This window comes from Sciurus vulgaris, assembly GCF_902686455.1.
Source record: "Sciurus vulgaris genome assembly, chromosome: 4".
Lineage (NCBI taxonomy): Eukaryota > Metazoa > Chordata > Mammalia > Rodentia > Sciuridae > Sciurus > Sciurus vulgaris.
In genome coordinates, this window is record NC_136464.1 from 161,904,351 (window position 1) to 161,928,491 (window position 24,141).

General features: G+C 37.0%; 1 protein-coding gene across 3 annotated transcripts in view; it reads left to right on the forward strand.

The window, feature by feature from the left end:
• Positions 1-24,141, forward strand: part of FLT1 (fms related receptor tyrosine kinase 1) — a 170,865-nt gene that overhangs the window by 81,885 nt on the left and 64,839 nt on the right. For 2 of the 3 annotated variants that reach the window (XM_079138566.1, XM_079138564.1), the window contains exons 12-14: positions 5,677-5,785; positions 12,439-12,747; positions 17,521-17,667. In XM_079138566.1, the coding sequence (XP_078994692.1) occupies positions 5,677-5,785; positions 12,439-12,747; positions 17,521-17,667 (565 nt within the window). Of the gene's footprint in view, positions 1-5,676; positions 5,786-12,438; positions 12,748-12,911; positions 16,674-17,520; positions 17,668-24,141 lie in introns of those variants that run through there. The other variant, XM_079138565.1, reaches the window with a different exon arrangement.

Below are 24,141 nucleotides of genomic sequence, written 5' to 3' on the forward strand. Positions count from 1 at the left end.
TTTTATCTTGTAATTCTGTAGTTAGGCATAAGATTTTAAGTATAGACTTCTTTTTCTTTTTTTTTTGTACCAGGGATTTAACCACTGAGACACATCCCCAGCTTTTTTTATATTTTATTTTGAGACAGTAAAATTTTTATTTTTTATATTTTATTTATATTTATAAATATATAAAAATAAATTTTTATTTATATTTATAAATAAAAATAAATTTTATTTTATTTATATTTATATTTTATTTTAAGTTGCTGAGGCTGGCTTTGAACTTGTGATCCTCCCGCCTCAGCCTCCCAAGCGGCTGGGATTACAGGTGTGCACCACCACATCCACATGCACAAAACTAGTAATTATACCACTCAACCTGTACTCCAGAGCCCCAGGGTCAAGCTCTGCTCCTATTTGTATAAATACATACGAATAGGTTCACCACTCTCAACTGGGATTCTCTCCTTCAAAATGAATGGAGTTAATCATATTTGCCCTACCTAGCTTCCTGTTATAAAGATGAGAAGTAATAGTATGAGTAAGCTCTCTATATATGCTACTTTAATAAGATGACTACCATATTCACCCAAATGCAATGTGCCAAACTGACTGCAATCATGTACAAGGAAGATTATTTGTTAAACAATTCTTTGCATTAAAAAATCTTTCAATTCTCTTTCTAAACCAAGTTGAAATGTACAATAGGGTATATATCCTACAAACAGCTGTTATAGTAACACATTAGACCTGAAGTAAATTGACATTTAATGTTCTGAATTTAGGCAAATTTACTCATTTTACTTTTAGCATTGACTGTCTTTTTATGGAGGGGAGGCATCTTTCATATGCCTTGTTATTTCCAAATCATATGCAGTGTTCTTTCTTTACAATTAAAACAGTACTTATTTTTCAGTTAATTTTTACGAAGTAAATTAAAGTCCCAACTTAGGTGGTGATGATCCCCTCATCTGCAGTCACATATAAAGCCTGCCCACAGTGCTACTCTTTAGATCAGGCATAGGTCAGCAGGTTAGCACTCATGCTGGGGCACTTGTTGAATATTGGGGTGGGGGTTGTTTTGTTTTTTCAGTCTGTTTAACTCAAGGAAGTTTATGAGGGAAATAAAAGTGAATTTCCTAATTGGCAGGTTTGGGCCAGATTTGTGAAATGTGAGTCATCAATTAGACTGGCTAATAGCAAATGTAGACTTTTCATGTTGTTTACATGAGCTGCCAAGTTCTTGGGTTTACAGATATAAAATAGGAAGTAAAAGGAATCCTAAGTTAGAAAAAAAACACAGGAAATACGTATTGCAGCATTCTGAAAGGACAGAGAATTTTGACAATTTTAATGTAGAAACATTTGCACTAAAATCACTTGAGGGCCCAATGAGAAGAGGGTGTGCTGTGTGATGCAATCTGAGACAGAAGCAGCAACAACACTAATCACAGAATTACAGCTTGTGTTTGGCCCTCAGGTTAATTTTAGATATTCTATGACCTTTATCCATCTACTTTTATTTCTCCCTGAAACACTCAAAAGCAAGCTGAAATATCCCAAAATTAAAACATTGTTCCATATATAGATTTTTTTAAAAACTAGTTACAGAAATTGGGTTGAATGACACATCACCCCATTCATTCAAAGGACGTTGTAGAAGCAAATTACTAATGCTTAGCAAAAGGGAAGGAAGGAAGGAAGGAACATGAAGAAACTCCAAACTTATAGTACTTGCCAACAGTCTTCATGAATGTTCCTGGGTCATACAAGAGCCCAGAGGTTGGACTGGACAGGTCTTTTGTTAATATCCAAATCCTTGAGCTCTTGGCAGAGCAAGTGGAAGCACCCCAAAATCAGAAGTAAAAGTGGTAAATCTAAAAAACAAAAAATATTTTTTAAAAATGTAGAATTACATTGGTTAGAAACCTTACCAAAAACCTGCTTACCCTAAACTAATCAACAGAATTGAATTTTTTTAAATGTTTTAAGTTGATGTGTTTGTCCTGTGTAATAAGGCACTGAATTTTAAGTAGATATGTGAAAGAATCATTACTTCTGATCTTCTGAGAGATTAGAACTCGGACATCCTAATTTTATTTTAGCACTTTTGTTTTCTTTCCTCAGTCTGCTTTCACTTATTTTCAGTTGTGGAAAATTAAAACTAATCATGGAGTTAATACAAGCAGATAGTCTTGAGAATTTCTTTTGGTGTGCCCTATAAAATAAATGATTATAATCTCAAATCATATGTTACAATTCAAATCCTTGGCACAACTAGGCATAGTGGCACATAATCCCAGGGACTTAGGAGGCTGAGGCAGGAGGATCACCAGTTTTAAGGCCAGCCTCAGCAAGTAGGTGAGACCCTGTCTCAAAATAAAAAGGGTTGAGGGTAGCACAAGGCCCTGGGTTCAATCCCCAGTACTGAAAAAGAAAGAAAGAGAAAAGAAAAAAAAAAAAAAAAATCTTTGATACTTTCTCTTAAAGTATTAAGGTGATATTTGGTGCCCCAATTGTTAGGTTATTTTCATTTTTTTCCCTTTGAAATAATAATACTTGCTTATGATCACTGGAGAATAGATCTGCCCCTTTTAACAAAGAGGATCAATGCACTCATACTTACTGTCCTATGCAAAGTTGTCGCCACACAGCTACAATTCACACTTGAGTTCCTTCCCCTGTTAAGTTTATACTTGTTAAATATCTTTTGTTTTATGAAAATTTAAATTTATAATTTAAAAATACATTGTCTGGAAAAAGAGATGTACTCTAGAAACAAGATAAAAGATGAAAGGAAGTGTTCTAAACGACAAACCCAAAGACAGAACTTTACCAACAGATCTGTTATTCAATTTTAAAATTTTAAGATGAGCAGCAATTTGGTATAGAGACTGAGAACACAGGCACTAGAGTTAGACACATGGGGCATAAGTTCAACCGAAGCTAGTTCATGGTCCTATGGATCTTGGGGTGAATCCTTAACCTCTATAGACCTCACATGACCCATTTGTCAAATAGGGTAATGCACCTATCTCATAGGTATATAGTGAGGATTAAATGAGATAATGTTATATGCCAGACAGTGTGCAAGGCACGTTAGAAGTAAGGACCACATAAAAGTATTCAGAAACAAAGAAAAATGTATATTTCCATCATTTTCTACTTCTATTTTAATAGAAACTTTGGTGAGGGACATTGTGGAGTAGGCCTGATTATGGATAAGATGTCTTGTTTTGGAAGGCTTCGTTCGAAGAAGAAAGATTTGAATGCATTCTTATCTCCACGATTCATCATATGACACAGATTCATATCACTTCTGGGTACCTTAATTTTATTTTCTGATTATACAAAAATTATGACTTCTTTTGGAGCCTTAAACATGTAAAATGTGCACATTTAAATTAACTTTTCCATGTAATGAAACTCAGTTCTTGTTCTTGGTTGCTCTGAGTTGATAGAAATCAGAATTATTTAAATAGAAGCTCTGACATTACTTACAGATGCAGGTAACTGCTGTCTGAAATTTCAAACCTGTCAAGTGGACAGAATTGGGTTTTCCACTTATTTAATGAACAACAATATATCTGAAAATCTAAGTAAGTTTCTACTTAGGTAACCTACAATAAAAAATTTAGAACATACTTCATGAGAAAAACAGTGCCCAAGCTGACACATGCCTCAAGAAGGCTTCACTTGAGCTCCTTGTTTCTGAACCTATTGTAAACCACTTTGAAGCACGTGAGCCCAAGATTCCTGAGATAACATAAGGCAGTCAGAATCTTACTTGAGGATCTCTACTGTCCTTCCAACTGCCACCAGCTATAGTTCCTCTCACACTGCTGTCTATGTGCTCCTCTTCCAACAACTTCCATTTTTTTCCCATGGAAAAAAAGGAGATGACTATCAGAATTTTTTAAAATTTCCTACCTCTTATCAAGATTACTAATAAAAATAAGGAAAGCTCTCTTTCCAACTACTGTCTATGTTATTTACCTAACACAGTGTTTTTTCTTGAGAGACTATATATTTGATCTTAAGTAAGGCAATTATTCTCTATCACCTTAGAAGTTGTTAAGAGTAGAGACTGTGCCATATTTATCTGTCTCCATTGCAATATTGAGGCAATGCTCTGATGATCACTCAATAAATGTCTACTAAACTGAATGAAAAAATGCCACATACTGCAGACATTTTCATTACCAATAATTTCAATAATACACAGAGAATAAATATATGGGTAAATGTAATTAAGCAGATACTCCAACAAACAAAAGAAAGAATTTAAAGCAATGAGTTTGCTCACTAAAAAAAATTAAAAGTATGGTTTTAGTCTTCGTGGTCTGTATATGAAAAATAGAAACACCTTAATTTATTAGATGGGATAAGAGAACACAAATAAAGTGCTTAGCATATTCTTTAGCAACTCAGACAATGTTAGGACCCTTCCCAATAACCAAATCACTTGTGGACTATGTTCACCACCTGAGAAAGTCCTTTGTCACATTTTCGCCTATGCAGTACCTTAGCCTTTAACTCACTGATCATTATACTTCAGTTAGGACACCTGATCAGTACAGAAGCATCAGCATTGTCCCTCCAGTTACATATCCCATAACCAGTTATTTGTGTGGGCACAGGCTGCAAAGATTTATAAGTAACTAAATCAACTTGTGTGTGTGTGCGTGTGTGCGCGTGCACAGAATTTTAAGTATGAAAAACTAGCTTTTTCGTGTAGAATATATATTACTTCTTTAATCAAGGATATGTTAAATTTAAGAATGTTCAACAACTTGTCTCATTGCAATGTTTTTCCTTATGAGAATGCAATTCTTCAAGCTGTTATTTTTTAGACATCACAGTTTAAAACGTACTTTCAAGTTCACACAAACTTGACTACTAATGTTTGTTTAAGGACAATATTGCCAAATTTTGCGCTAAAATCCAGTAAAACTGCACTGAATTTGTAATTTGTTTTCATTTTCTAGATTAGAATTGAAAGAACCGAGAATTATGTGATTTACACACACACACACACACATCATCTCAGCAAGCTTTTTAGCCTCTCATCTCCTTCAGTGCCATCTGGAGGCTGCATCCACATAAAAGATGTGTTCAGTCAAACTTTCTCTGCTGTCCTTGCTCACCTAATATACCCCATGGTGAACCAAACAGAGAAGGTCTGTTTCCTGCTGGCATCCATACTCTCAGCTCACCCAAACAAGGGAAGGACTTGGCCTCACCTGTTCCTTTTATTGACATGGAACTGACCACCTCACAGAGTGGGACGTGCAGTCCCACATCTCAGCTTAAGGTCTATAATTGTTATGCCAGCAACACAAGATAAGAATGAAACCCTCATACGAGTCGGATGTCATGGGCCCGGTCTCCTGAGGACCTGCTTTCCTGTTATTTTTCTATTCCTGTTGGGGCTCAGCAAGAGGAGAGCTTTCTAGTAACCACCATCCATGCAACAGATGTCTTTGCTAAATGAATGAAATAACTTCTGAAGGAATCATTTCAACCCTCAGAAGTTGCTTAGATGGCTAGGAATGGAACTCAGTGGTAAAGCACTTGCGTAGCATGCACAAGACCCTGGGTTCAATTCCCAGTACCACCCAAAAAAGAAAAAAAATTGCTTAGAGATGTTCAAATATCTTTGTCCTGTTGTTAAAGTTTCTTTTTCTTTTGCAGACGGCTAGCACCTTAGTTGTGGCTGACTCCAGAATTTCTGGAATCTACAGTTGCATGGCTTCCAATAAAATAGGGACTGTGGAAAGAAACATAAGTTTTTATATCACAGGTAAGCCGCACATCCTATGCCTGCAAAAACAGCCTGGTGATCTCAGTTTCTCTTCAATCCTGTTTGCTTTTAGGGCACTTATAGCTTGAGTGATTTTTTTTTTTTTTTTTTAACATTCCATAGAATTGTCAGCTTTGAGTACCTTCATCCTTGCTCTCAGGAATAGAATTCTACAACATCATTGGTTCTCCAAAAGAGTTATTTCCTTGAATTCTCCTTTAGAGTTATTTGTGTGTGTCTCCCTCCCAGACTGGATTCTGAATTTGGGATCTTATATATTCGTTTATGAACACCCTTCAGCACAGGGTCTGGCACACACTGATTGTTCAATAATAGTCAAGGAAACCAATTACAATACCTATGATGACGTGGTATTTTTTTTAACCTCGAAGCTGATCATTGCACAACTTAAGTAATTTATCCTTTGGGGGAAATGCAGCTCTCCTTTAGAAATCTGAAACAGCTTTGTTAGCAATTAATGGACTATTTTTTACAGCATTTAAGAATTTTTAGTTTTAAATGTGATGATAGTCTCTGAAAATCTCCAAACCTCCAAGGTACACAAATGGCACTCCCTGTGTACCTCTGTGGGTGCAGGAAGGAAATAAGTAGCTCAGAGTATAAAAACAATTGCCTGGCTCTACACTCCCCAATTTCTGAGGAAACATGGGCAGTCTGCCAACTCTCAGGAAACTTTGCACCGCATGGGGCAGGTTGTAGGAATTGCCTAGAATCTCTAAAAAGAAATATGCAGGACTAATTTTCATGAGACAGTTGGACTGTCAGGTGACACAAACCTTTTGGAAAGTCAGCCAAGTCCCAGAGAAGCTGGGCCATGGGAGACACTGAATTTCCGGAGGAAATTCTCTCAGATCAGAGCTAGAAGGCATTCTTAGAGCCTAGTCACCATTCTAGCTCCTGAGCTCTCCAGATGAAAAACGGGGTCTGGAGACGGGAGAGGTCCATGGCAGGACCGCTCTAGACCAAGTCAGCTCCTGTCTTCCCACCTTGTGGAAGAGGAAGGGAAGGCACCTTGCATCCATTCCAAGCAAGAAAGGACCTTTCCTAGAGATGGATTCTGACAAGGATTTCACACAGGCTGGGTCTTTAATAAATCCAGATGATTCTAACAAATTTAATCCAAAGATTTGTATTGCCCTTTAAATTTAGTTGGAAACAAGTTACCATCTGAACTATGTGTCTGATTCAGAGTACAAAAGATGGAGCAATTCCTGTTCTGAACATTCAGCAAGTTTGCAACAGTTTAATGAGTACTATTAAACACACTAAAACTCAGCACTAAACTCTTGAAGGGATATCAGTGAAGCCCTATCTTTCTAGACAGACAGTTCTGATGAAATGAACAAATGTTAAATTACATGTATCCCTATATCAAAATGTGTGTGCAGAAGTGATCTAATGGATGAATTTACTCTAGAGGCATTGCGATCCAATAGAGATAAGCCACAGTTATAATTAAAAATTTTCTAGTAATCACATGTTTAAAAAGTGAAATTAGTGGGGAGGAAAGAATACAAGTTCACAGGATTAGACAAAGGGGAATGAAGGGAAGGGAAGAGGGATGGGAAGAGGGATGGGAAGAGGAAAGACAGTAGAATTAATCAGGCATAACTTTCCTATGTTCACACAACCAATGAAACTCTACATCATGTACAATCTCAAGAATGGAGTATGACTTATTCTAATTAGGATCCCATGTATGTATGATATGTCAAAATACACTCTATCATCATGTATATCTAAAATTAAAAATAAAAAGTGAAATTAACCCAATATATCCAAAACATTGTAATTTCAATATGTAATCAACATTTGAGGGGTTCTGGAGATTAAACCCACAGCCTTGTGTATGCTAAGCTCGTGCTCTGCCACTGAGCTACACCTAGCCCTGTGGCCAGCATTTTGTTTTTTTAATTTATTTTTATTGTAAACAAATGGGATACATGTTGTTTCTGTTTGTACATGGAGTAACAGCATACATTTGCATATTCATAAATTTACATAGAGTAATGATGTTTGATTCATTCCATTATTTTTTTCCTTCCCCCCCACCCCTCCCACCTCTCTTATCCCTCTACACAGTCCCTCCTTCCTCCATTCTTGTCCCACTCCCACCCCCCATTAAGTGTCATCATCTGCTTATCGGTGAGATCATTCCTCTTTTGGATTTTTGAGATTGGCTTATCTCACTTAACTGTGGCCAGCATTTTAAAAATATAATACTACTTTGGTTTTTAAATTTTAATGAATTTAAATAAAATAATCTGAATAAAATTCAGGTCTTTAGCCATTCTAGCTGTATATATAGTGCTCAAAAGCCACACATGGCTAATGGGTACTGTACTAACCAATGCAGCTCTAAGCCTCCAAGAAGGAAGCAGGATTTGAGAGGTCCTGGGGTGGGAGTAGAATCTGAATAAATAGAGGGAAGAGGTCAAGCTTACCCTGATGTTCTGAAAGCCAAGGCAAGAGTGTCAGCAGAGGCCCACAAACCACTGGTCTAACCACTGATATATTCTAAATCAAGCCAACAAGCAGTTACATATTTTTCAAGTTCCTATGGACAAATATACTTTCACAAGGACCCAAAAGGCCAGGACAGGCTTAGAAACCTGGTACTATTCAGAGTGGTGGAGTAGACTGCAGCAGTACATGGAGGCCCAGAAAGACTGGGTCACCCATTGCTTCTTTCCAACCCTGACTGGGCCCCACACAGCTAAGGGCCATGCTCCCACGTGTGTGTTCTCCCAGCCCCCACACACGCTAGCCCATGCCCCTCACAAACAGTCTCCCTTGTCTACTTCTTGGATGGACTTAGAGGTGTTCACACTGACAAGCTGTGTGCTCTCAGAAGGCCAGTCTTCAGGAAGAGAGAGGTTAAGTTAACCTGGAGGCAGACTTGGGATAAGTTTTCTGGGGAATTTGAAGATCCCAAGGACCCAAAGCATGATATAGGTGTGCAGTAACATGGGCTGAGGCGGGCACGCTCTCTTGGAACCCCAGATTCTTCACAATGTAGGGAGGGGTACAGCCAGAACAGAGCCATCAAAAGACCCGGGACAGAGACCCTGCTTACCTGAGCCTGAACACAGTACTAGAAAAGGCTGTGCCAAGAGTAGAGGGGAAAGGCATGCTCCCTTCCTTCAAACATACGTACTAGAAGCTCTCAATATTTTTCCTCTGGAAATTCAAGAGCTTTAATCTTAAAATTAAACATGAGTTTAGGCATCCAGCCTCCCCTCCCTACCACTACCTAGAATATTCTTTCTCCAAATAATTCTTTACTACCAGTCCTATAAAGTTCTAGTTTGAATTGGTAATAATTTGCTTACATTCATCATTTATTTTTAACCAATTAGCTTTTTCTTATTTGTTCTTTTTAGTTATACCTGACAGTGGAATGTATTTTGACATATCATACATACATGGAATATAACTTCTTATTTTTGTGGTTGTACATGATATGGATTTACAATGGTCATGTACTCATGTGTGAATATAGGAAAGTTATGTCTGATTCATTCTACTATCTTTCCTATCTTTGTCACAAGATATATTTTCACTAGAGAGGAGACAAAAGTGTCTTAGAAATATTGCACCTAACATCTATTTTTCAGAAAAAAATGTTCAATATTAATATTTAGAGGAATATTTTGAAAGAGATGTCTAAAAATGTAATGCTTTAAAGATCTAGATTTGGATCTTTTTTTCTTCAGCTCCAAGATTTGGATCTTTATTGATCCTCATTTCAATCATGTGGCTCTTTCTTGCAATACAGTAATAACTTTGCCTTCCAAACTGATGAAAACTGGCTAACTGTGGTCATTGGCATCCTTGACTGCTTCAACTCCTAACTTTGGCACACATTTGCACATGGCATCTGCTTGAAACAAGCAAAACTTTCTAATAATCATTCACTTTCTTTTTAGAGAATATTTTTCCCATTCTTTCAGTGAAAGAAAAACCTACATTTCTAACAAATGAGATCTCCTTCATCCTTTTAAATTCTTACACTTTTCTCTTTTATGAACTTAATCGGCATCTGAGTCAATCAAGTCAAAATGTCTACCCCCAAATGCACACCTTCATAAACAGATTACTCATTCACTTAACCTTAGGTAGAATGTCTCTTCTGAGCAAGGGTTGATTCTTCTCAATGACACCTTGTAAGACTCCATGGACGTGCCTTGTGTTAGATGGATGGGCATTATTTGGTGATGACTATGACTGTACTGAATCTGCAACAGATAATGAAGTGTGGGAAGATTTCTTGTTTTCACTTGGAGGTTTAGAAGGCAATTCTTTCTTGGGTCTGTTTTTGTACTCAGGATAAAAAAAAAATTGACATGAATTAAGGGGAAAATCCCTCTGGGTTCATTAAGCAGTTGTGGATACTTTATTTATGATCTTCCATGGATCAAAAGAGAATACCAAAGGGGTTATATTGAGAAATAGATAATCCTCTCTAAGGCTGCCGGATGACTTAAACCAAATCACTTTAGTAACTGTGTCCCTCATACAAGAAACAGATCTCAAAATGGATTTGGTGCTTTTCTTTTCCTGTGTGTGTGTTTTTGCAGTTTTGCTGGCACTCAGCATGACTATGGGTGTGTGAGCAGTTACTGAGGGTGAAACAGGAACAGCGGCTGCCTTATCTCCCTGGTTTCCCAATGTCACTAAATGCATTTTATTTTGAGATTCCTGGTGGTGCTTGGCAAAGATAAACAAAATCTTCCATCAGGAAACCTGTGAGCTATTTCCACAGGAAGTTTCAAATCACTAAAGTAAATAGAAACTCTCTACATGATCTCAATGGTGTTACTGGGCTCACTTCGGTTCTAACTACCAGGATGAGTCCTTATAAATGGAAAGTCTGTGGTCTTTTAAGAGATGATCTGACTGCATCCAGTGCAAAGTACCTCTGTTCTAGTATCCGTGTAACTTTGATGGCTAATGTTTTACTCCTTGATCTTGGAAAATATCCAAAGTGTAAAAAGATGCTGAATTATAGCAGCTATTTCTGACACCTTATTGTTAAGTTGAAAATGACTATCAACTGCTCCTGCATCTTCTGGCACATCCTTAGATTTTCATTTTAGAGCAAGGAAACCTCTACTAATCACCTCTCTCGTCAGTCACTGACAACTTCATGAGCCACTGTTACCCACCCCCCATTCCCAGGTTTCAAATGAATACTTTGGCATTTCTTCAGACGTGACACTTTATAATAAAGCCAAAGCCCAGAAAAATCAGAAAAACAAGCAAAGTGAGATTTAGGAAAGAGTTGATATGATATCTAATTTTGGACTATTGTCCCCTTAAGGTTTAAAGGTTTCTTTATAGCTTTGTGTGCAAAGGATAATAATAATAATAGCATAACATAGTGCTTTTCATCTTCAAAGCACTTTGTAAAATGTTGGCCCAAATTCTTTGCTCAAATATAGATACACCACTAGTAACAAGTAATGGGAGAGTTTTGAGAGCAGGTCAGTTCAGGGCCAGTAGCCAATGGTTTTTTAAAATCCTCCAGTGAAATGGTCCAGAATGACAATAAGGAACTCACAGCCCAAAATCAAAATGCTGGTCTTGGTAGGAATGCTGACGAACGCAGCAGAGGTTGTCACTAAAGGCACTTAGGAAATAGAGAAGAAGGTGAGCCAGGAACTGACACTGGAGAAGAAGTGGCTTTTAGTGACACAGTCACTTTCAGAACATGTTCAAAAACTGATTTTTTTTTTCTTCAGCGCTGGGGATTGAACCAGAGCCTGGTGGGTGCTAGGCAAGTGCTCCACTACCGAGTATAGCCCAAACCCTAAATCTTACATTTTAAATAAGATTTAAAAATCTCTTCCAGTGATTCTTTAAAAATTGTTCTTTGCCATTTTTGGAACCTGGCATTTTCAGAAGAAATCTTTGCTCTTTTATGTCTGAGTAGGGCCTTCTTCATAAAAGGGGGCCTGGTTTTTTTCTGACCCACAGTGCCAGCAAAGAGCAAGGAGAATATTGTGGAGCAGCAGGTAGGGAAGGATACTGGATCAGCTACTTGTCACCAGGAAAGGGTAGGGCAGATGCCTACAACTTTCTATGCTTATTTCTAACCTATTTTGGACAAATTTGCCCATATATGTATCTTTGGTTTTTATACAAATTGTTCTCATGTTACTTCACTATTTTGTCCACTTCAAATGTCCACTTACAGGTTGCAAGTGTAGCTCAGTGGGAAAGCACTTGCCTAGCATGTGCAAGGCCCTAGATTCCATGCCTAGCAGAAAGGGTCTACTTACCAGTAGGAGGACTGTGTATAATAAAAAAAATGAGAAACAAGGTTATCATCCCAAGTGGGAAAAAAACATTCCACTGTGAAGAGCAGCTTTGGGCAAATAAGGAAAAAGTACTATCCTAATAAACAGTCCCTGATTTGCTTTTCCTGTCTCACTTTTTATGGAATGAGCTTACCTGGTCCCTCCCTGCTCTGTTAGATCAGTTTCCCTAAAATGAAAAAACAAACACTCATCCTTTTTAATGCTAATGCTGAAAGAATTTGTGTAGGAACAATTCTAAAGATCTCTCACCATCTCATTAGAAGACACTGGTTTTTCTACAAAGTGAAATTCTTCATTTTTATTTTATAGATGTGCCAAATGGGTTTCATGTTAACTTGGAAAAAATGCCTACAGAAGGAGAGGACCTGAAACTGTCTTGCACAGTTAACAAATTCTTGTATAGAGACATTACTTGGATTTTGTTACGGACAGTTAATAACAGAACAATGCATCACAGTATCAGCAAGCAAAAAATGGCCATCACTAAAGAGTACTCTATTACTCTTAACCTCATCATCAAGAATGTATCTCTGGAAGATTCGGGCACCTATGCCTGCAGAGCCAGGAACATATACACAGGGGAAGAAATCCTTCAGAAGACAGAAGTTATAATTAGAGGTGAGCACTGCAACAAAAAGGCTGTTTTCTCTCGGATCTCCAAATTTAAAAGCACGAGGAATGATTGTACCACACAAAGTAATGTAAAACATTAAAGGACTCATTAAAAAAGTAACAGTTGTCTCATATCATCTTGATTTATTGTCACTGTTGCTAACTTTCAGGCTCAGAGGAGATGCTCCTCCCAAAATGAGTTCGGAGATGATAGGAGTAATAATGAGACCCCCCAGGTGCCAGCTCGGGGCTCCCCGTTCAGGCCGAGGGCTCTGCCCTCTGGGGCCGACCTGGTGCACGTTTGGATTTGGAGGATCCCTGCGCTGCAGTCTCTGTGTTTTTTGCTCTTGCTGTCTTCTCCTGCCTGATAAACAACAACTTGGGACTGATCCTTTCCTTCCACTTTGATGCCAACCTCTTTTTATTTTTAAGTTGTGAAGCTGCACAAACTGAATAATTTAAACAAATGCTGGTTTCTGCCAAAGATGGACATGAATAAGTTAATTTTCCAGTTCAGAAATGAGTACAGTTGAATTTGAGACTCTGTTGGACTTCTGCCTGGTTTTATTTTGTACTATTTCATCTGCTCTTGATTTGTAAATAGCACCTGGATAGCAAGGTATAATGCGTATTTATTTGAAAATGCTTCCTGTTTTTTCTTACATTAAGCACATCAATCTTAAACTGGAGTTTCTAAAATGGGCCCCAGGGGTGCAAGATGTTGGTATAATTCAAAGAAAGCAAAGCTTGACACAGCGTTTATTATGAAAGTCCACCTAAATCAACCACCCTGCTCTCTCGACACTTCCAGTCATGTTCATTATGCTGTTAGTACTGCAGGAACAAGTCAGGCAACTAGTCACTGTCCCTGGCTGGACTATGCAGCCACTAACAGCTGAAAGTGCACCATGACTTTGTTTTAAGTATCTGTATCCCCCTCTTATTCTTTTAAAGAACTCTATCATGTTAAGGTGGGATTCAAAGGTGGTTCACAATCAGCTTATCAAGGAAATAAAAGCTACTGTGACCAGAGGTTTAATGCATTCTTCTAAATGTCAATTGAAAAATCTGTCCATTAAAAAAAGCCCCACTTTCCCCATATGCAAAATGTTAATTGGATTTTTATGGGGATTAAGAAATGGCAAAAATACAGAAGCAGAATTAGTCATTTAAAAATACATGCCATTTATTTTTTAAATCAAGACAGATTATAATCTCTTGTATTAAACTTTCATTTGATGGAAAAATGAATTTTTCATTAATTTAATATGTATTGTTCTGCTGTTTTCATTTGTGATTGATTATTATATGTGACTTGCATGAACTACAAGGGAAAAAAAATAAAACTATAATGACCAAAATAGCAATGGCTGAGAAACACAGTGGCTGGGCAGTTCAATAGGAGGTGACAATATGACAACTTTTCAAGCTTGGGAACTCACCAGCCTATTTCCTCCTTTAGGTAACAGACTCTGTCCCACGGCTAAACTTGTCTTTCACGTGGGAATTGCTTTTGTCAAGTGTGAAAGAGTAAACAATAGCATTTCCCCAGAATGCCAGTTTTATGGAGCCCCAAATGCTCTGAAAACAATTAGTAACCTGGAAGTTGTCAGCCCAAAGGAAAGAATAATCAATTGTATCTTGAAATTTTACCTATGGCTCTTTGGCCTGGTCTCTTTGTTCATTATAAGTCAGTGTGTTCCTTCAGGAAACAATGCCGAACAGAACTTGGGGGCCTTGATTTTTATGAAAGCTAAAAAAGCAAATGAAAATAATTTAGGAATTACTTATGAAAAAATGATAAATTGGCCAACCATTTCCTTCCCTTTACTCCAGTTTTTGTGGGGAGGGAAAGATGTTAGTATTCCAAAAGATGATTTTAAGAATTCCAAAAGAAGAAAGAAAAAAAGAATTTCATAGACTAATTGTTCACTGTGTAATTAATCTTTCCAGACAGCTGTTTTTAGAAAAAGAAACTAATTGGGTGAATTTTACTTTTTGTTACACCTTAGGGTATGAGATGAGGTAAGGGTAACAGAGGAGAAAGAGAGAGAGAAAGAAAGAATAATTGGTGGAGTAGGGGTGTGAGGCTGGTTCCTTAGACCCCATTCCAAATGGAGAAAAGAAATTATGTATTTATAGGACCTGGCAACTCTCTGGGGTCATAATACTGAAAAGAAGAACCACCACCTGGTAGGCAGCTATCTTTGGCTACTGATAACCAGCAGAAATATTCTATTAATTCCAATTTTCTCAGTGTGACAGGATCAGTTGTACTTTGTTCATTTTGGAAAGCAGGTATCTGTTTCCATCAAGTATGCATGGGTTCAATGTACTTTTCTTACTTAAAATGTCAATTCAGATTATTACAGTGTATGAAGTAGGAAATTAACAAAATATGACTCCTGGGTCGAGTTGTCATTTGGAAACTAGCCAAAATATGAAACATTTAACATAGGACGTGTTTTTCAGAAATAAATCTTAACACTGTATGTTTTAGAATGTTTATATGAACCTTTTATTTAACTGAGATTTCCATGTTAATTCTGCAGCTTTTTTGCTGCCTTATTGTCATGTTTGTTCATAAATAGGGCCTTTGGGAGTTCTTTAAGACATGTATGTTAAAATAAAATGTTCTCTAATATATAAGAATTGTTTTCCAGTACACCTGTCAGAGAAGTCCAGAGTCTGTCTGCGTTGATGATTACAGCTATGAAAATAATTTAGGTGTTGTGAGCCCTGCATTTGGCTTTCCTTTTTATAAGACCTTTGAGCAATGATAGATTATTTTAGCATATTTTAACACACTGGAAAATGTGCTGGAGGAAGTTACAAAGAATATATAATTCAGTGAACTAGGTCTGAGTTTTAAATGAGATGTCAAAGTTGGTCTGCCACTATAGAAGATACTAAATAATAATATGATACAGTTCTTAACTATCTTGTCATGTTTCATTGATAAGTTTGGAGTCTTTGCTGCATAAAAATGTCAAAATTGTAAAGAGCAGGCAGGGATAAGTTCTCATAAACTGAAGGCCTTATACAGAGCTGCATTTTCAATTAGGTAAAGTTGTTTGACAGACTGTACAAAATGCAAACACAGAAATGTTGCAATGGTTCTGCCCATGGGGGCAAGACAGAATAGGAAAGACGGAAAAAGGATCATTGCTATCATTCAATCTACACTATGTCTGAAGAAGGTTTTGTAAATCAGAGCACTTCAACTTTTTTTGCCTTCAGATTTCATTTTATATAAAATGACTAATGATAAGCTATGGAAATCAAAATTCATTGAGAAATCTGTTTCTCTTAACTGATAGTAACCCTGCCATGTTATACTACTTCAACATGCTATAAAAGTTATATGATAATATACTTTTAACCTGGGATTTCTAAATGGCTTTAACGAATGCTAATCCTGAGAGTTTTCCTGCAGGAATAAAAAGAGAAAGGTTTTGGGAGTCGGCAGAATCCTACAGGGACGTGGAATCAAAGCCACTGCACTGTATCATCTTTTGTAGCATTGTAATTACTCCTAAGCTGCTTTCACAGTGTTAGTACACTAAGATAAGGAAATCAAAAATGGTCTGAGAAAGTTCAAACTGTATAACTGAAACCAGTGACGCAGAATGTGTAAGTTATGCCAAAACTCTTTTGATTTCTGTACCAGGATTTGCAACAAGAGGAAAGGGATGATTTGGGAGGGTGGGAGAGACATTAGGATTGTTTTTTGTTCTTTTACCTTGGAATCTTGAGCTATCAATCTAGTACCCACCTAACTAGAATGTATACACATCAGCAGGACTGACTACTTCATTAAATAGAGACACTGTACTCATTGGGGGCCTTAGGGGTACTGCTGTTCCTATGTGGGATTTTAATATTGTAATGTATTGCATCTTAATGTATTAAATTCATTTTGTTGTACTATATTGGTTGGCATTTTATTAAAATAAATTGTATTGTATCATATTTGTATGTTTTAAGAGAAAATAATATAAAATACAATATTTGTACTATTATATAGTGCAAAACCTACAAGTCTGTGCCTCTGACTCTTGAATTAATCCTTTGGTTGCTTGCATTTGGGAAGGAAATGGAGGAAGGGAACAACCAATAAAGCTTTCAAAATTCAAGAATTCTCCTGTTTGGTCTGCTGCCTTAGAATTTAGGTTACAGAGAAACACAAACGCACACTCACAAACATCAACAAAAATACATACAAAATTGGGCTGGGGGTGTGGCTCAATGGTAGAGTGCATGTCTAACATGCACAAATCCTTAGGTTTAATCTCCAGCACCAAAAAAAAAAAAAAAAAAAAAAATGGGAGGGGACTATGAAATTGTATTAGCGTATCTATAACACTATCCATTAATGTAAAAATTTATTATAATCCTATATACAAAATCACATTTTTCTGAATTCCTAAAACTACACAAGATCTTTGCATTTTAGAAAAACTCTTCTCTCTCAAAATGTGGGGAAAAAACAGGGTCGGGGTGAGGGTGAAGGAAACCAGTTGGCCAGGCAAAGACCTTTCTATTAAAATCTAAATATACAGAATCTAGTCCTTGAATTTGCTGTGTTCTAACACATTTCAATTTATTATAGCATCTTACTAAAGAGGAAGCAGTAGATTAACTACTGAAGAAAAAAGGGACCAAATGCAAATGAAACCTTGAGTTTTGCTATTTCTGTGTATATTTAAAATGTTGTTATGCATATGCAATAAAAGTAAAATTGACAAATAATCACAAATCCCTTTCTTCCCTCACTAGATCAGGAAGCGCCACACCTCCTGCGAAACCTCAGTGATCACACGGTAGCCATCAGCAGCTCTACCACTTTAGACTGTCAAGCTCATGGTGTCCCTGAGCCTCAGATCACTTGGTTTAAAAACAACCACAAAATACAACAAGAACCTGGTAAGAGATTTGTTTTTTCCTTGCATTTTTTCCTCATCCTTCCCCACACCCCTTCCCCCTCACTTTCCTATCATCTACTTCTACATCTAGAGCTACCTGCTAACAGAGCTGCAAAAACTAGGTTCATACTTGTGTCAATTTCCAGAGAGGATTTGTTAAGCTGGTTCTTATGGGGCCCACATTCCTAACTCTATAAAAGATCCTATCAATTGTAATGCTTTCATAGTTCATTGAAAGAGAAATGACACCTGGGAAAGTGAGGAGTTAACTTCTTGGCTTGAGCTATTACAGAGCTTTGAACATCTAGCATGAATGAAGTTCACAGAAGTAGATTTATAATTTTAAATTCATCAACACTAATTTTAATGATTGAGAAAAGAAGGCTATTTTTCATACTGGTAAAAAATTTCAAAACTAGTTGTTATGCACTTCTTTTCAACAATAAATATTCTTAAAAACAACTAGAACTTAAACCAGTATGTAAATATTAACACCATCTATTGCCAACCTCATGATGCTGTGGTTAAGTAAGATTCGTTTGAATTTATTTATATTTTTGATTAGTAATTACATTTATATTAAAACCAAAGTTACCACTTGCCTGGCACCATCAAGGCCCTGGGTTTGATGCCCAGCACCATGAAATACAATAAAATATAAAATAAAATACACTGCCATTTAGTTGCAATATTCCAACAACCTAAATCAAGTAAGTGGCAACATTAAATGATCCTTAAATGTGAGCCCTCTACTCAAACTGAAACCTCCATTTGCACAGGATGAGTTTGTGGTATAATAACTCCAAATTTTTAGATAATGATTAATGTCTTAGAAAGGCCTTATACTTCACAGATCCCAAGCCAATCACATCACATAATTTTTCTCCACAAAGTAGCACCTATAATGCTGACTTCATATACTTAATTATCCAAACTAAAAGGTGACAACTCACCTTTGCCCTTCTCATCTAGTCTATCACCAGACTGAGTAGCTTGTACCTACCAAATACTAAATGTTTCTTAAATCTATCCTTTCTTCTGCTGCCCTATTATTCTATTGGTTCAGGTGCTCATTAGTTGTCCTTAACATCTGTAGTCATGTGGAACTTGTCTCCCTCCCTCTCTTTTCTATTTTCCACACAGCTCTATAAAATGCAGCTGTGCCTATGTCACTTCCCTACCTACTTAGGTCTCCTGCTCGCTCCCCATCACGTTATCTGACAAAGTTCAAGCATTTGACACAGAAAGCCCTCAGCAACTAGCCGTGCCTACTGCAAGTCCATGCTAAACCTCCCCTGCATTTTACAGATCACTGCCCACATTATGCTGCTTCAAACCACTGTGCTTTTTTTGTTCTTATGCCCCCTCTGCCTACTTCCTCTTTGTTTGATGCCTACCCACCCCAAGACCCAGATTTGGTGCTCTCCCTCTACAAGGCCTTACTCAACTCTACAAGGAGAAGGTAGCTCCTCCATAAGTCTTTATTACTTATGAATACTCCAACTTCTCTTTTATTGAGATTTTAAAAATATATATAATCATCACTTCATATGTGTCTATATTTTAATCTATTTCTTCTGTTTTCTTACTATATTATTTTTAAATCATCGGTTGATATGTATTCCCCCTCCTGAGAACAGTTAATCTTATTAGCCCTATTTTTATCTTTATATCCTCAGAACCTAGCACAGTATATGGCAAATAATGAATGAATGGTTTTCAGAAAATTGTACTCTATACTTAGCAAGTTCATTTGGCTGGGCAAATGCCTAGATTTGGGACAGAGCCTATAAAGAATTTTTAAAGCCAAAGAGACCTTTAGAATATCTTTAGTCCAATATGGCAAATAGAAAATTGACTAAAGAGGTAAAGTGGTTTACCCAAAATGATACACTACCAAGATGGGTAGTTCCATGGAAAATTTCGAACCCCTTGAGATATTCCACCACAATAAAAGGAAGAATGAATATATGAACAATAAACAGCTTATAAAAGAATGTATGTAATATCCTTCCCTTAGAGATTCACAGTCCATTTAGCATATTAAAGACCCAAGAAGTTCTGCAGTAAAGAGATGTGGTAAGCTGGTTTTAATTCTGTATTCCCCAAACTTGCTTGATCACAAATATATTTTATGAAATATCAATGTATGATGATGAGTGCATCTTTGAAAAAGTAAATTTGACCTAAGTTCAGTTTTCATACCTTGGATATGAATTAAACCAAATTTAAAAGCTCAGGACCATTATGGGAATAGAGGAAAGACATGGCAAAAGAATGCGTCCAGGCAGTTACACAAACAGAAGAAAGATTTTATGAAGTGCTTGGGAGATCAGAGTTTTAGGCCCAGTATTCATGAGTCATGTAAGAATTTGGGCAACTCACTTGTTCTACTCTCTGAGCCCCTATTTCCTTATTTATAAAATCAGGATAGTGCTGATTTTCACAGGGATGTGATAAGGTTTAAGTGAGTTAACATAACTATCCTGGCCCATAGTCACAGCTTAGTAAATGCCACCTTCTGACCCACCTCATTTATACAGAAATTGGCCCATGAGTTGTCAGAACTCACTGGAAGGTATCAAGAGCTAATAAGTTAGCTCAAATGTCAAAAACTCTAAAAATAAAAAAGATATCTACCCCCTGAAGAATATCTAAAGCAGATCTCATATAAATACTCTGCAAAATCTTTGTAAATATCACCCTAATATGCTTTTAGCATTTATTAAATTCAACTATACTTTATATCTCTTTTCTCTGTATTTAGTCTTTAAACCTACTATATCCTTTTGGAAAGGAACTTCTTAATTTCTTGGAGATAATCTTATTTTTACATGTATATAGGTCTTACAAAGTTTCATATACAATATTTCCATTTGAGGCAACAAATGTGGTAACCAGCACAGTAAGCTCCATGATTATGACCCTCATGTCCGTAGATACAGTTATCTTCAAAAATGCCAACTGTTCTGTGGTTATTTCTTTTTACAAACCTATGGATAACAATTATAGGTAACTAACGTGATCCTCCTTAACTCATCAGTATTCCAAAGCTAAAAGGAACGTACATCAAATCCAGCCTAAAAAGCCTGAAAAATAGTTCATTATACAGTCAGCTATTGAGGACAGACTAAGTTTAAAAACAAATAAACAAACAAAAAGACCTAAGAATAAGGTATGTATGTATCCTTTAGAGACCTGAGATATATCTTTTATAGGAAGCCTAGCAGTTCAAAAAGGATCTCTGTACCAAAAGAATCTTAGGAGCCTTGGATCCATGATAGGATCCGGTCCACTATCGTTGTTATTTGTTAAATGATGACTCGTCCCCATTCCAAAGAAAATATGCAAGAGGAAGCAGGGCACGCACAAGAGCTCACGCTCCAGTGGCCAGAAAGTGCCTGCTGAAAGACCTCAGGGTAGTTGGAGCATTTTCCTCCCTCCTCATTTCCTTTCAGGAAAAAGCTTTCAGGGGGACACAGTCATTCTCCAGAAGAAATGCAATCTCAAGAAAGTGTTACGAAAGCTGAGTAGTAAATTCTTGGGCCAAAGGGCATCAAGCAGGAACAAAAAGTGTGCAGGCAAAGGAAGGTATGTGCACAGGGGCTGGGAGAGGCCACCTCTGCCAGGGAGATCCAAACAAGAAGGGAAGGAGCCCTGTACATCATGCTGGCCACTGCCCAACTGGGGCAACAGCAGGCTCTCCCCAGCCTCATTTTGCCACTGATGTCCCCCGCCCCTGCCGCCCATTTATCCCTGCTCTTGCCTTTCTCCTCTGCTTCCCTCAGCCCTCTGAACTGCAGGTTCCTTTGATTTCTGCTTGAAAAACTCTCCTTCCTCTTACTGAGTTCTTCTTGCCCCACTCTAATTCTTATTACCAGGGATCCTTCTCTCACATTCCAGAACAGGGATTCTTATTTTCTTCAAATGTCTGGGTCTCTTTTGATTCATGCCATTCAGTGTGTCACTCAGTTGGTCTCTGGTTTTATGTGTGCTTATTTCGAAAAAACTTTACCGACAGTAAAGAAGACATATTAAGATATATCTAAGAATGATCATAAAAATTTATGAAGCATTCACCAGGCACCAAGGTACTATGCATGTGTGCTAGAAATCTCTCATTTAATTTTCACAATTATTGCCAGGAGTAGTGACACACACCTGTAATCCCAGTGACTCAGAAGGCTGAGACAGGAGACTCACAAGTTTGAAGCTAGCCACAGAAACTTAGCAAGACCCTGTCTGAAAAAATTTTTTTAAAAATTTGTTTTAAAGGGTTGGGATATATTTCAGGGGTAAAGTGCCCCTGGTTTCAATCCCCATTACCAAAAAATAATGAAAATATTTTTCATAACTATCACATGAATTAGGTACTGTTGTTAAATGCATTTCACAGATCAATTTTCTTACCAAGCACCAACTAAGTGGCCAGCACTGCTCTTATTTTACTGATATTAATTTTTTTACCCTAATAATTTAATAAGAAGTGCTGAACGATTACACCTATTTTGTAGACTAGAAGATGAGAAAGCTGAAATAGGAGAAATAAGTAAGCTCAGGTCAGAGTTAATGGGCAGGGCACCAAGTTTAACCCAGAAGAGTTTGACTCTGAAGTCAACAGTTTTACTCTGAACACTGAGCATGTGGAACTAAGCATTAGTTCACATTAATCACAAGAGCACTAGTTTTAAAGGACCTAAAAACAACAAATATCTCCTCATTCCTCACTCTTAAACATGGAAGTCTCTGGAAGACATTAGTTTATGTAAAGCATATTTTTAAACACCGTAAAGCATATTTTAAAAATGGAACATTTTTAAAAACTAGACATGCCATGTATTAAGTTAACAATTTTGAAGCCAAATGTTGTCACTTTTAAGTTTTAAAAGGTCTAGAATTCATGTCAGATCAGCCCAACACTCATCTATTTACTGATTCAACAAATATTTATAAGGTGCTGCTTTGCGTCTGGTACAGTGCTAGGCTCTAGAAATATAGCAGTGAAAAACTTGGGTAACAAGTTACGTATATGTTTCAATGAAATACAGCTTCTTCAAGCACCAACCATGTGTGTCCTGGTTTATTTATTATCATCATGTCAAATGGTTTAAAAAATGGAGTAAGATGAATAAAGGGGACAAGTACTATGACTCAATGACAGGATTAAAATATCTTTAATATGAGACATGAGGTGCAGGCCCTATAGCTCAGCTCATAATATGAGACATGAGGACAGGTTGATCAATGGGTACTAAATTACGTTAGGAGTAAAAAATTCTGGTGTGCTTGTTGCACAATAGGTTAACTATAGAAAATAATGATGAAACTACACTTCAAAAAGCTGAAAGAAAACATACAGAAAGCTTTAATCATGAAGAAATGATAAATGCTTAAAGGGCTGGGGATGTCACTCAGTTGTAAAGTACTTGCCTAGCATGAGCAAAGTTCTAGGGTTCCATCCCCAGCACACACACACACACACAAATTCCTTCAAGAAATGATGTTTGAGGACACAGGCCTGTTTAACCTGATTTAAACATTACACAATGTATACATGTATCAAAACACCACATGGTATCTCATTAATGTATATAATTTTTAATATGTACACTTTTCTATGTATAAGTTTGAAAATAAATTTAATTTTAAAAATCTTTAATACATTAGATAACTGAAAAAATGCATCTTTATGCTATCTTTGTGCTTTAATTTTGCTATTTTAATACTGAGTATACAGTAGGTTTTTAATAATTCTTAGATAAATATACAGAACAGAAGAAAGATAAGAAATAAAAGAGAATTTGGGAGAGGTAATAAAAGCAGTACAGTCTCCAAACTAGAACTAGGAACCATTAGGAGGGCCTGATAGGGTACAAAAATGTTGACAGAGTAAGGTGATAGGAGACATATTCCTTGACAAGACAGGAAAAAAGAGAAGCTAGAATGAATTTAATACAAGGGACAGTGATTGGAAAGAAAAACGCAGCAGCATGAAGGAATCAATATCCAGAGACAACACACACGTTCCAACTTGAAGATGAATTCTATTTGACAGCTCTAAGTTTGGTTTGGTTCCCAGGGGTTATCACACACCACAGCTCCTTTAGGAAACATTCATTTCTGCTGGGGCTGTAGCTCAGTGGTAGAGCACTTGCCTAGCCTGTATAAGGTCCTGGGTTCCATCCCCAGCACCACTAAATAAATAAATAAATTCTACTCTTAAAAATAGAAAAAGAAAAATTTATTTCTGTCGGGCTAAGAATGGTTAAGGTTTGCACCCAGACTTGGGACAATGATATGAAGTCATCTAAAAGAAACTGAGACCCTGAGTGTCTTTACTACTTCTCCAGATCACTTGCTTGAGGGACTAGCTCCTTCAAAATAATCAAAAGTCATCTTTCTACCTCATACCCTTCCCAGATTTTACACTGAGGTCCTAACCTGTGACATGATTGAGTGAGTGCCCCAAGGGCAG